The sequence below is a fragment of the Apium graveolens genome, chromosome 7 (genome assembly GCF_009905375.1).
Source record: "Apium graveolens cultivar Ventura chromosome 7, ASM990537v1, whole genome shotgun sequence".
Taxonomy (NCBI): domain Eukaryota; kingdom Viridiplantae; phylum Streptophyta; class Magnoliopsida; order Apiales; family Apiaceae; genus Apium; species Apium graveolens.
In genome coordinates this window covers 113709368-113721196 of record NC_133653.1, presented here as the reverse complement: position 1 = coordinate 113721196, position 11829 = coordinate 113709368, and the positions used below count along the sequence as shown (strand labels likewise).

General features: G+C 31.6%; 2 protein-coding genes across 2 annotated transcripts; both read left to right on the top strand.

The window, feature by feature from the left end:
• The first annotated feature begins 3435 nt into the window (after positions 1 to 3435).
• LOC141673974 (protein FAR1-RELATED SEQUENCE 5-like) lies at positions 3436 to 5592 on the top strand. Its single transcript, XM_074480700.1, has 5 exons — positions 3436 to 3475; positions 4000 to 4624; positions 4719 to 4862; positions 4962 to 5238; positions 5473 to 5592. Exons 1-5 carry the CDS (start codon positions 3436 to 3438, stop codon positions 5590 to 5592), a joined length of 1206 nt encoding a protein of 401 aa, XP_074336801.1.
• A 727-nt stretch (positions 5593 to 6319) lies between these two features.
• Positions 6320 to 6772, top strand: LOC141673973 (uncharacterized). The gene has a single exon (XM_074480699.1). The coding sequence runs from the start codon at positions 6320 to 6322 to the stop codon at positions 6770 to 6772; it is 453 nt and encodes a 150-aa protein (XP_074336800.1).
• The last annotated feature ends 5057 nt before the right edge of the window (positions 6773 to 11829 follow it).

Sequence of the window (11829 nt, the reverse complement as noted above, 5' to 3'; positions counted from 1 at the left end):
TCTTATACACTAGAATGTGATACAATATTTTAATACAATTTTGGATAAAATATTATTAAATGTTTAACTAATTATAAAGATAAAATAGTTACGTTGTTATGATATTATTGAAACACCAAAATATGATACCATTAAATATAACCTATAAAATATGATTCGATTTTCTAATTATACAGTTACAGAATATAGAGTCAAAAAAGTAATTAAATTAAACATGCATATTTTATATAGTTTTGGAATATATAGTCAAACAATTTAATTAAACATGCATATATTTCTCGATATATGCAAAATTTGTTGCAACAATATTGCAAAAAATTATTAAAAATAACAACAATATGGCAACGAAATTAGAAGTAACAATATATATGTACATTAAATAACTTTAAAAATAAAATTTTAAAAATGTTAAAAAATAAAATGAAGTGAAAGTTAGAAAACATTGCATCACACAGGTTTTAAGATAGTAAAAATATAGAAAATTATTCTAATAATAGAACTATCTGATAATAATAACAATAATAATAATAATAATAATAATAATAATAATAATAATAATAATAATAATAATAATAATAATAATAATAAGATAATAAAGTTATCGAGTTTATCTCAGGAAACTTTCCTGAAATTATATTAAAAAATTCAATATAAGGATGACATATGGCTGGTAAAATGTATATGTGCTAATAAAATAAAATAACTAAAAATTATGTAATATGGAAAGAATAATATTTTTATTTGATATACATACATATAGGAGGAAAAGTTCCCTGAGATCTCAGTAACTTTTTTCTCTAATAATAATAATAATAATGTTATATATATTGTCAACATCTATATCTTAAAATTTTACAATAAAATTAATAAACTACGAAGCAGCTCGCATTATAATGTATTCTAATAGTTGACCCTAGAGGTGGCAATTTGTTCATTTTGTCGTGTAGGTACTTTCGTGTGTCGTGTTATGAATGCTAATCCAAACCCGAACCGTTAAGAATTTGTTTCGTTTCTTGTTCGTGTACCTTCATTTCGTGTAAGTTGTGTGTCGTGTTTAGTGTAATTTAAAATTAATAATAAAGATAAAGATAATTTATATTAAAATATTTTGTTTTAACTAGTCGAGTTTTAAGTTAATAAGTCGTATAAACTCAGTCAAGTCTTGTAAAATTTAAATTTAAATCTATTTTATATTTATTTTTTGTAAAAATTATATGTAAATTATTATTGTAAGATGTATGTATTCATATAATTATGATAAATATATTTATGTATTTATTTATTTTGTATACTTTATTTGGTTTGTGTGTGTACCTAATAATAAACTCAAAATCGACACTAAATTCATCCATGTATTTTCGTATTCGTGTATTTTCGTGTACTTGTATCAAAATTGTCAACTAAAACCAGTTATTTTCGTCTCGTGTTATCGTGTAATGTATGAAATTGTCAGCTCTGCTAGAGGTGCTGTTACCAGGTAATAGACGAACCAGAAAAGATGGTAAGAAACAGGGCAAACAGAACTTTGATTTACATATCTGTATCTAAAAATATTACAATAAATTAATTAAATTACTGATCAGTTCCTCCATGTCAATACTCTAATGCTTGACACTTAACACAGTGAGGTGCTGTTAATGTATAATGACGGTCAAGGACACAACTTCTTAGTTATCGAGCATGAAGTTCCAACTTGAAGTTTCCTTTTTCCGAGGCTATAATTAGGAGCAGTGTCTTCGACTGATTGCTCTTCTTTGGGCTTTAGATAGCTGGGAAACTGGACCTTATTTGTGACAGGATACAAATCCCCTCCCCCACCTGCTTCTTTTTAAATTTTTTGATGATCATTATCATGTTTAGCAGGCGAAAGAAAATCAGAGGATACGGGCTTGCATGAAGTTTTAGCTTTAACTTTCTCTTGTCCCAGGTTTCTAGTAGTGTCTTCAACTGGCTGCACTTCCTTTATAATTTTTTTATAATCATTACCATATTTAGCAGACCAGCAAAAATCGGAGGATACTGGCTTTGAGTAACCCTTATAATCTTGTTGTACTGATGGTGAACTCTCCCTAACCCGTATATTCTCTTCGACTCTACTAGTAGTATTCACTGTTGACATTGAACTCACGCTGTCCACATTAGTATTCTTCTTCTGAGGTCTATTACTAGATTTTACCGGACGACTATGACTAATTTTAGGAGACTCTTTAATGTAAGGCTGCTTGGAACAGTCGAAGGTTATCTTGCAAAGAACAGTATTATGGGGATTTCTAATGTTGTCGTTAACCCCGCGCAACCGATACTCATGCATCTTCCAATAACCTAGCTTACTCAAATCCAGATGAGAATGCTCATCGATTTCAAAAACTAGCAATCTTTTCTCCCCAATAACATCCCCATTACGATGATCCTTAATCTGAGTGCGACTGGTTTTGCCGCCCCAAGATCCACAACCAGCTCTTTTCATGTAGTTGTCTCTTCCATACTTCTTCTCTCTATCAACAGCGGCCATCTTGGTTAAGTTGACAAAGACATAAGTAACTTTCTCAAACTTGCCGGGAGTGACTTCTGAAAGGATCCATGCATGGTTTTGGGGGTCCAAAACTTGCCATGGGTTGGTATTAGGACCATACAGTTGTCTCTCCTGCACCACATTGCATGGCAGCTTCTGTCCCAAAACTTTAGGCTTCAAGTATAAATTTATGAGCTCTTCTTCAAAAGGGTTGAAACGAAATCCGTGAGAAGATTCGATACTTTCGTCCATGTTTGTGTTTTTATTTATTAACAATAATAATATTAGGGTTTGAATGTAACAATAAGAAGGAAGAAGCCGCACTTGGGTTATTTTCAACCACGAACCATATATATAGGCTTCACAAATTGCACGTTCGTAATTGGAATAGTATTTATAAACAATATTTGACTTTGTTTCTGTTCACATTACTAATAACCTATTCCAAATAGATTTAATGATCTTTGGTATACTGGTCAGGGGCTCCACTTATCTATCTTATTGGACTTTTCATGATTTAGTTGACCTAATATAACTGAAATTTTTGTTTATTATTTATTATATATATATATATAGGATAATGGTCAAATAGAAAGCAGCCCTAAAATAAAAACTAGAAACTCATCCTAGTCATTCATTTCATTCTTCTAACTTCAAATCTGGGCCACTCATTTATTTTTAATAAAAAAATATAAAAGATAGAGATTCTGTTCACTAAATTTCATAACCGATTTTTAGTTTCTCTGTCTTCGTCTCTCTCTTGTTCTTTCGTTTCTTTCTCCATCTCTCTCCAGTTTTAATCCATTAAACATTGTTCATCTAGCTTCGGCAAATAATTAGCATCGAAAACTTTGTTGAAAACACAGATTTAGTGATTGTTGATTTGTAAAGAGATCATCTGCCGGTCAATTGGTTGTTTGAAAATGATTATAGCTGATTTGGATAAAATTAGAGTTAATCAAGGTAAATTATCTTGTTTTTTGATTTTTTGAGGCTTTTCTGTATTTTTTTGTGATTTTAAGTTGTATAACAAATGTTTGAGCTTAATTTTTTAATTATATATGCGATTAATGTTAGTTGTGATTTGTTTATATGATTATATGCTCATCTATTATTGATTATATATGTTATATCTTAGTGATTGTTTGCGTTTTACATATTTCAGTATTAGTTAATTATGTATTAGTGATTGTTTGTGTCTAATATACAGAGAAATAGACAAGTAGAGATTGATATAATTTTTGAATAGAGAAAAGAACTATAGATATAATCGGTTAGCGAGATAAAAAGATTAACAGAATTTTTAGAGATAGAAATAAATTTGTTAGTTTGTTGTAATCGTATTCGTAATGTTTTATTTATTATTAAATTTCATTATAATTATGTATCTTTGACTTTTTATTATTACATTATAATAATTGCATTGATTATACAACTTGTCAGTTATTTTTGTTATATGTATTCAATTTTTGTTTTATATTTTTTAGATTCGTTTTGGGAAGATTCTTCTAGGAGTGGCAGTAATGTTTGTATTAGTATTGTTACTGATGTTTCTTCAACAGAAAGTGAAAGTAGTTCGAGAAATTATACTATATCTCCTGGTGGTAATAGGTATTATATATCTAGTTGTGTTGTTGATAATGGCGTTCCTTACACTAATCAGGTTTTTGAGAGTGTAGATCAAGGTTATCAGTTTTATAATACTTATGCTCGTTTAGGTGGTTTTAGCTTTCGCAAAACAACTGAAAAATTAGATGATGTCGGTACTGTTTTGTTGAAATATTTTATCTGTAGTTGTGAAGGGTTCAATAATCCTAAGGATGATCTAAAAGTTTTGAAGAATAGACGTTCTTTTACTCGTAGGTGTGGATGTAAAGCAAAAATGGTTTTGAAGTATATGGTTCCGAATAAATATTTTGTGTACTGCTTTGTTGTGTATCACAATCATCCTTTGACATATGAAAAAGGTCGTCATTTTTTGCGATCTAGTCGGGAGATGACTACTACTTTGAGGAATATCTGTTATAATGGTGCAAAAGTGAATATTGGTGTTAGTAAGTCATTTAGTTTTTCCAAGGAAATGTATAGTGGATATGCTAATGTTGGTGCTTCGTTGCAAGAATTTCGGAACTTCAATAGGGATTTGAAATTTTTTATTGGTGATAAGGATGCGCAGATGATGATTGACAATTTAAAATATATTTAGGATAAATCTAAATCCTTATTATGCTTATGATGTTGATTCTGATTGTCATCTCACAAAGTTATTTTGGGTTGATTCTATTGGTCGTAGGAATTTTGAATTGTATGGTGATGCAATATCATTTGATGCAACATTTGATACAAGCAGGTACTCGACATCTATTTACTCTAATTGTATACTGAGTTTTTTTTGTTTTTTCTATTTAGTTTTTAACTTTAGTCTGTTTTTTAATATTTATTTTTACAGGTATAATTTGATTTTTGCACCATTTACTGGCGTTGACAAACATGACAGATGTGTAACTTTTGCATCATGTCTTCTTTCACATGAGAGTGTTGCTGATTACAGTTGGGCTTTTGGTCATCTTGTAAAGGCAATGAGAAGAAATCATGTTTTGATTATTACTGATCAATGTCCTGCTATGAAGGTGTCTGTGCGTGATATATTTTCTGATGTTAATGGTCTTGTTCGTAGTAAGCATCGTTTATGCATGTGGCATATTATGGAGAAATTCCCAGTTAAGGTATTATAGTGATATTTATAAGTGATTAGGAAAATAATGTTTAGTTATTAATTTGATATTTATTACTGAATAAAATTAATGTTTTAGTGAATTTTTATATTCTCTTGTGTTTTTCCATGTATCGTTGTTCTTCCTTGTTATTAATAAATGTGACATTTATTAATGATTAAAATAATGGTTTCTTATGTTTTTTATTGTGTTTTATATTGTGTTTTATTATTTTTTTTTAAATAGCTTGGTAATCGATTATGCAAGGAGACAGACTTCATGGAGAAAATGAAAACTTATATCTGGTCATCTATTATTGAAACTGAAGATTTTGAGAGCGGATGGGAGAGTTATAAAGGAATTTAATTTATAAAATAATAAGTGGTTGCAAGATATGTATGCTCTAAAGGCTTCATCGATTCCTGCATTTTGTAGAAATGAGCCAATGTTTGGGTTGTTAAGAACTACTTCAAGATCTGAGAGTGAAAAATCATTTTTTGGGCAGTTTCATAAACAAGGAGATACGTTATGTGAATTTTAGTTGCGTTTTGAGAGTGCAATGGACAAGCAAAGGAATGAGACAGTTAGACTGAATCATGAGTCAAAGTTAAGTCTTCCTACGACATTGTCAAAGTGGTTTATTGAAGATGATGCAGCCACTTTGTATACACGTACTATTTTTTAGAAAATTCAGGAAGAAATCCTCGCTTCTTAATTGGAAATACAAATTAAGCGTATGAGTGAAAAAGTTGATGGTGTTACTCATTTTGAAATCAGGGATGTGAGGGTAAAAGACAAACTCTTTAAGGTTAATCTTTTTTACTATTCTATTTCTTTTCATCTTTTATTAGTGATTTTTTTTTATGTTTTAGTGATTGGATGTGTTTGTTTTAGTGATTTTTAGTTGTATAAATAGTGATAATAATGTGTTCAGTATATTTTATGCAGGTTTCCGTTAGTATGAATCATGTTGTGTGTTCTTGCAAGAAATTTGTGATGTGTGATATTGTTTGTAGTTTGTAGAAATGCATTTTGAGGTTTGAAACAAATCGGGGTTACCAAATTTCCAAGAAGCCTTGTTCTTAATCGTTGGATGCAAACTGCTGATAGTGGAACTTCATCAAATTTAGAAGTGGTAACCAGTGATTATTTTAAGATGGAACAAGTATCTTTAAAACTGACCACAATTTGGTTTGATTTTCGCCAAGCAGTTGACAAGGCTAGGGTAGAAATGGATAGACTTGAGCATGTACACAGCACTATAAAGAAGTTAAATACAGAGTTGGATGCTTATGATGGATCTATTGTCATTTTTACGAAAAAGGATCATATTGCTGCAATGGTCGGTCAGCAACCTAAAGGAGAAGTGAACATTCTTCCACCTAATGTTTGTAAGAACAAAGAAAACTACTTTAAGAGGCTGATGAGTGATAGGGAAAAAAAAATTAACAAATCGAAGAAAAGAAGTCGGAAGTGTGCACTATATCGCGCAACAACTCATGATGCAAGAAAATGTATAAAAAGGAAGAAAGCCAATGTTGATTAAAATTGATTGTGAACTTCCGTTTAGGCAATTTAAAATTTTGATATATAGATTTTTGAACTTTTTATGGGACGAGTTTAAATTTTGATATATAGATCGAGTACTTGTATATGTTTTTTACTTTCATTATGATATGATATGTTGTATATTGTTATAAAAAATTTAGTATTTGAAGAATGGAAAAAGGAAAACTTTTTAATATTAAATTATTCTACTAGACTGTTACTTTTCACTTTTATAAGTGATTAATTATAATATTTTAGTGATTGGGGTTGTTTTGTTTAGTAATTTTTGGTTAAATAATTAGTGATTATAGCGTGTTTCACTATATTGTGTGCAGGTTTCTGTTAGAAAACATACTTTATGTTCTTGCAAGAGATTTTGTGAGTGCTATTTAGACAATTTAAATTTTTTACTTATATAGATTGTTTAATTTTTACGGGACAAGCTTATATTTTTTATTGTTATAAAATATGTTTGAGTCTTTTATTATGATATGATATACTTTTACATCATTTTTTTCATTATATTTAAAGGAATACTGTAAAGCATGATGTACTATAATGGATAATGAGATGATATAACTCAACTTAGGACAAGAATCTAGTAAATAATATCATCTATGTAACACAAGAATCCAGAAGAAGAATGATCAGACACATACAAGAATCAGAACACAGTATTACAAGTGCAAGTCCATTTGAAGTCATAGAAAGAAGATCAATTCATTGATCAAGCCTCTGTGAAAAATAAACAATCATAGGACTTGTTGTTTTAATACAGTTGAAGATTCAAGTATAGAAATCAAGTGATTCCAGTGGAAAACAATCTATAGAACTCAAGTCAAAATTCATTAACAAGGAACAATCAGAAAGTATAGGGATATTCAACTCAGGGCTAGTCGTTTGTGAACCAGACCAGTGCACTAAGCGTCAGCATTCCAGGATTTATCATTCAAGTCTACAAAAGAAGTGTTAATTGATTTTAAGATCATACAAAAGAATGTATTCAGAATTGAAGAAAAGAAGAAGAAGGAGTGAAAATATTCTAAGGCATAGAAGTTGATTTTCAACTAGTAGAATTCGACTTGTATGAATTCGACTAGTGGAAAATCAACTAGTGGAATGTTATTCTACTAGTCGATTTCTGACCTCCAAAATCGACTTCCAAAATCGATTTCTACTCAATTAAAATATTCTCTAAGTGCTACACATGTATAGAATTCGACTTCTATATTCTACTAGTCGAATTTTATCAAGGTCAAATTCAACTACTAAGAAGGAATGCAAATTCGACTACTAGGGACTTGGGTTACTTTGAAGTGCAGCAAATTAGAATGCTTGGACCAGAAGAAGCCACATATTCATTTTGGTTTTAAGTCTACAATAAAACAGAAATATCAGCATGTATTCAAGAGAGATTTTTTTCACCAGCAAACTGAGAAGCTTTTATGGAGAGCATTACGGAGCTTTCAAGTTCATATTAATTGCTTTGTAACTGTACTGTTATGCTGTTGAAATTTCTGTAGAAGCTAATCAATTGATTAGATTGTAGCAACATTAAGGTTTATATCAATCGTAATATATTCCTTGAATTGTGTTGTGTTTTTACTTTCCTGCATAAACTAAGAATTTGTTTTGAATCGGAATTAATTGGTGGTATCGTATTCAACCCCCCCCCCCTTCTATGATACCTTTGGACCTAACATTGGTATCAGAGCAGTTTGACTGACATACAAATCAAGATCCGGAAGTTTAGACCAAAACAAGTTCACTCTTGCAGATTTTTTAATTTTCAAAATTTTCTATTTCTTGAAATTTTTGAATCTTAAATAATTTAATCATGAGTTCTCAAAAGGTTGGAAGTATTAAGGTACCAAAGTTTGACAAAGAAAATTACAATCTATGGAAGAAAAAGATGATTCTCTATCTCAAGGCTGTGAACCCTGATTACATGGAAATTCTGAATGACGGCCCACACATACCTGAAATGGTTGATCCTGATAATGAAAGACGTACTATTCCTAAACCAAAATCTGACTGGACTGCAAAGGAAAAAGAATTGGTTTCCCTAGATGACAGTCTACACCTGATATTGATAGATGTCATGGACTCTGACATGTGTCACCAAATTCTTGTTTGTGAAAGTGGCAAACACATGTGGGACACAATTGAACTGTTAATGGAAGGTACTGAAGATGTAAGAGAGAATCGCCTAGACACGTTAACTACTCAATATGAAGCCTTCAGGTCTCTCCTGGGTGAAGGTGTAACCTCAGTTTATGAAAGACTGAATAGGCTGTTAAATGAAATGAGTCTTCATGGACGAAAGTATGCACAGCATGAAATCAACAGTCTGTTTTTGTTGACACTCCCTTCACATCTGGACAACAAGGCAGAAACAGTTCGTGAACGAGTGGACTTCAAGACCATGAAACTGGAAAAGGTGTATGGAAGAATGAAGACTCATGAGATGGAGTTAGACCAGAAGAGGATCATATATGGAAACAAATCCAGTGATGCCAAAAATGCTGAGTTGCTGAGAACAACTGCACTGGTTGCAAGCAAGCATAAAGACCTAGATATCACTGTTGAGCAGGCCAAGTCTCAAACTAATGTGCTTTTTGAGGCTGAAGTGGATGATGGAAATCTGACTGGGGATCCTAGTGACTACTACATCATGGAAGAATTAAAACAGATGGAAGATCCCACAATGGCAAATCTAGCAGGGATGTTCAGCAATATGAATTTCAGAAGGAAGAAAGGTTTCAGGGGCTCAGGGAGCAGTAGCAGAGGGCAGAGATCCAACTCATACTCCAGTTTTGGATATAAAACTAGAATGATAGACAGAAACAAATTCAAATGCTATAACTGTGATGAGGTTGGACACTTTGCCAGTGAATGCAGGAAGCCTCAACAATCAAAAGACAAGGGCAAAGGGGTTCAGAAAAGGGATTCAGGGAAATCCAAAAAGTATCCAGTCAAGTCCTATATTGCTAAAGGAAAAAGCTGGGATGATACAGATAATGAAGAGAAAGAATATGGAAATCTTGCATTGATGGCAGAATCAACTCCTCAGGTATCTATATCACCCCCAGCTAAAATTTGTGATAATGCTGACTGTATAGCTTTTAAAGAACTTGCTCAAGTATATTCTGATAAACTTTCCTATGATAGACCTAATGTAGAAAGTAGTGATAAGTTATGTGCTAAAAATTAAAATGTGCTTAGGTTAAGATACAGGAATTGTTGCTTATCCCTAAGATGTTCAGAAGATAGTGCTAGTGACTTAAAGCAAGAACTAGAAAGGATCAAAACTGAAAATGATAAGCTAGTTCTCACCAATGGTGCTATAGAAGACCTTAAAACAAGAAATCAATATCTGGAACTTAGAGATAAGAAACATGTTGAGATTATAGAAGGAAAGGATGAGAAGATAAAGGAATTAGAAACTAAACTTCAGGCTTATGCTAATTCTACTAATCTTGCAAAGGAACTCATATCTAGTCAAGTTGTAAGTGAAAAACATGGAATTGGACTAGATTATTGTAACATCCGGGAAATATCGTGTAATTATTTGTATCAATATATGATTATTATGTGAATATTTTGGTGAATTATCTGATGTTTGATAATAATATTTGGATGTTTGTATGTAATAAAATGTGAGTATGTTAATTTTAATATGTCCAGAATAAAATATAGATAATTAAGGTATTTTTCTGGTAATTTTTGAAGTGTTAGATGATTTTATAATGATTTATGAATTAATTATTATTTTCTGAATAATTATAAAATTATTTTATAAAGCCGGGAATCGTCCGACTTCAACCGTTTTTACATTTTTATAACCCGAAACTCTTCCGAAAACTCCTTCCTAACCTAATCTGGTAATTCCGGACATTTTCTGTGTTTTGACTTTTGCGATCCGGATTACGGTTTGACCCGTGCGCGGCCCGGCGCAAAATTTTCAATACAACAATCATTTCGGTAAATCAACGAAACCCGTATTTTCAAAAGACGAGATATTATTACATTATTTTCGTATAGAGTGTTTTATAAAAAGCCCGGTTGGGATAATTATCCAAAACTGATATCAAATCGGATTGTTATTACAGTTACTTAGCGGCTAAGCAACTAATTTAACGATCCAAAATGATCCAGAACGAGCCAATATTCCGTAAATATAAATAGCATATTTCCTATTTTATTTTATTCGTTTATTCATTTATAACCAGTAAAAATATAGTAATTACAGAGAAAAACCCTTAAAAATGATATGTACCCGAGAATCAAACGCACGAACGAGGACGTTACCGAACTCTAATTCAAGCATACGACATATCAAAATGAAGCTCTCGAAAAAATCTACCTTAATCCACCATCTGTTTTTGCCCAGAATTCAAGATGCACATAGTGCGAGACGTTCAAAGCCAGATAGAGATTGTAGAAGTAAAGCCTGATTGCGTGTAATACTGAAACGAGTGGATTCAGAATAAAGATAAACCTAAGAGGGTAAATGATAAGAAAGGTCAAGTAGCCCGTCAAGGGTAATACAGATGCGACAGGACTAAGTGATATGGCAACTGGTTAAAGATCGGAGGATTATCAATTGAGGCAAGTATTCTTGATTTTCTTTTAAATACTGCAAGTATTCCTAACCTTTCTTTTAAATATTGCAAATTTTTATTCGCTCCCATTCTAAGTTCAGAATAGCTAACTGTTTTATATTTCGCTGCAATTACTCTTATTATGCCAGTTCTTTTCATTATTGTTCCTATAATTCGATTGCTCTCTTGAGCAAATACCCATTCGTTCGGGTTATTTGCGAACCCTGATTTGGGCTGTTTTGAAATCAAAATGATTTGATATCAAAATACTCTATGGGCTGGACGGTTACTATTAGGGCCAATGATAAGCTGGGTCCTATGGGTCATGGATTAACCAGACCCTTAGGCCATAGTTTCCTGGGTACCCCATATGTTGGTTGGGTCTATGCAGTTGGGTATAGATCTGTACTATCTCCTGACTGGTCAGCAGGTTATAGTGTATACGTTAGTT

Coding starts and splice junctions, on each gene's coding strand:
- LOC141673974 (XM_074480700.1), top strand. CDS start 3,436: ATGATTATAGCTGATTTGGATAAAATTAGAGTTAATCAAG. Junction 3,476..3,999: donor TAAAATTAGAGTTAATCAAG/GTAAATTATCTT, acceptor TATATTTTTTAG/ATTCGTTTTGGGAAGATTCT. Junction 4,625..4,718: donor TATGCTAATGTTGGTGCTTC/GTTGCAAGAATT, acceptor AAATATATTTAG/GATAAATCTAAATCCTTATT.
- LOC141673973 (XM_074480699.1), top strand. CDS start 6,320: ATGCAAACTGCTGATAGTGGAACTTCATCAAATTTAGAAGTGGTAACC.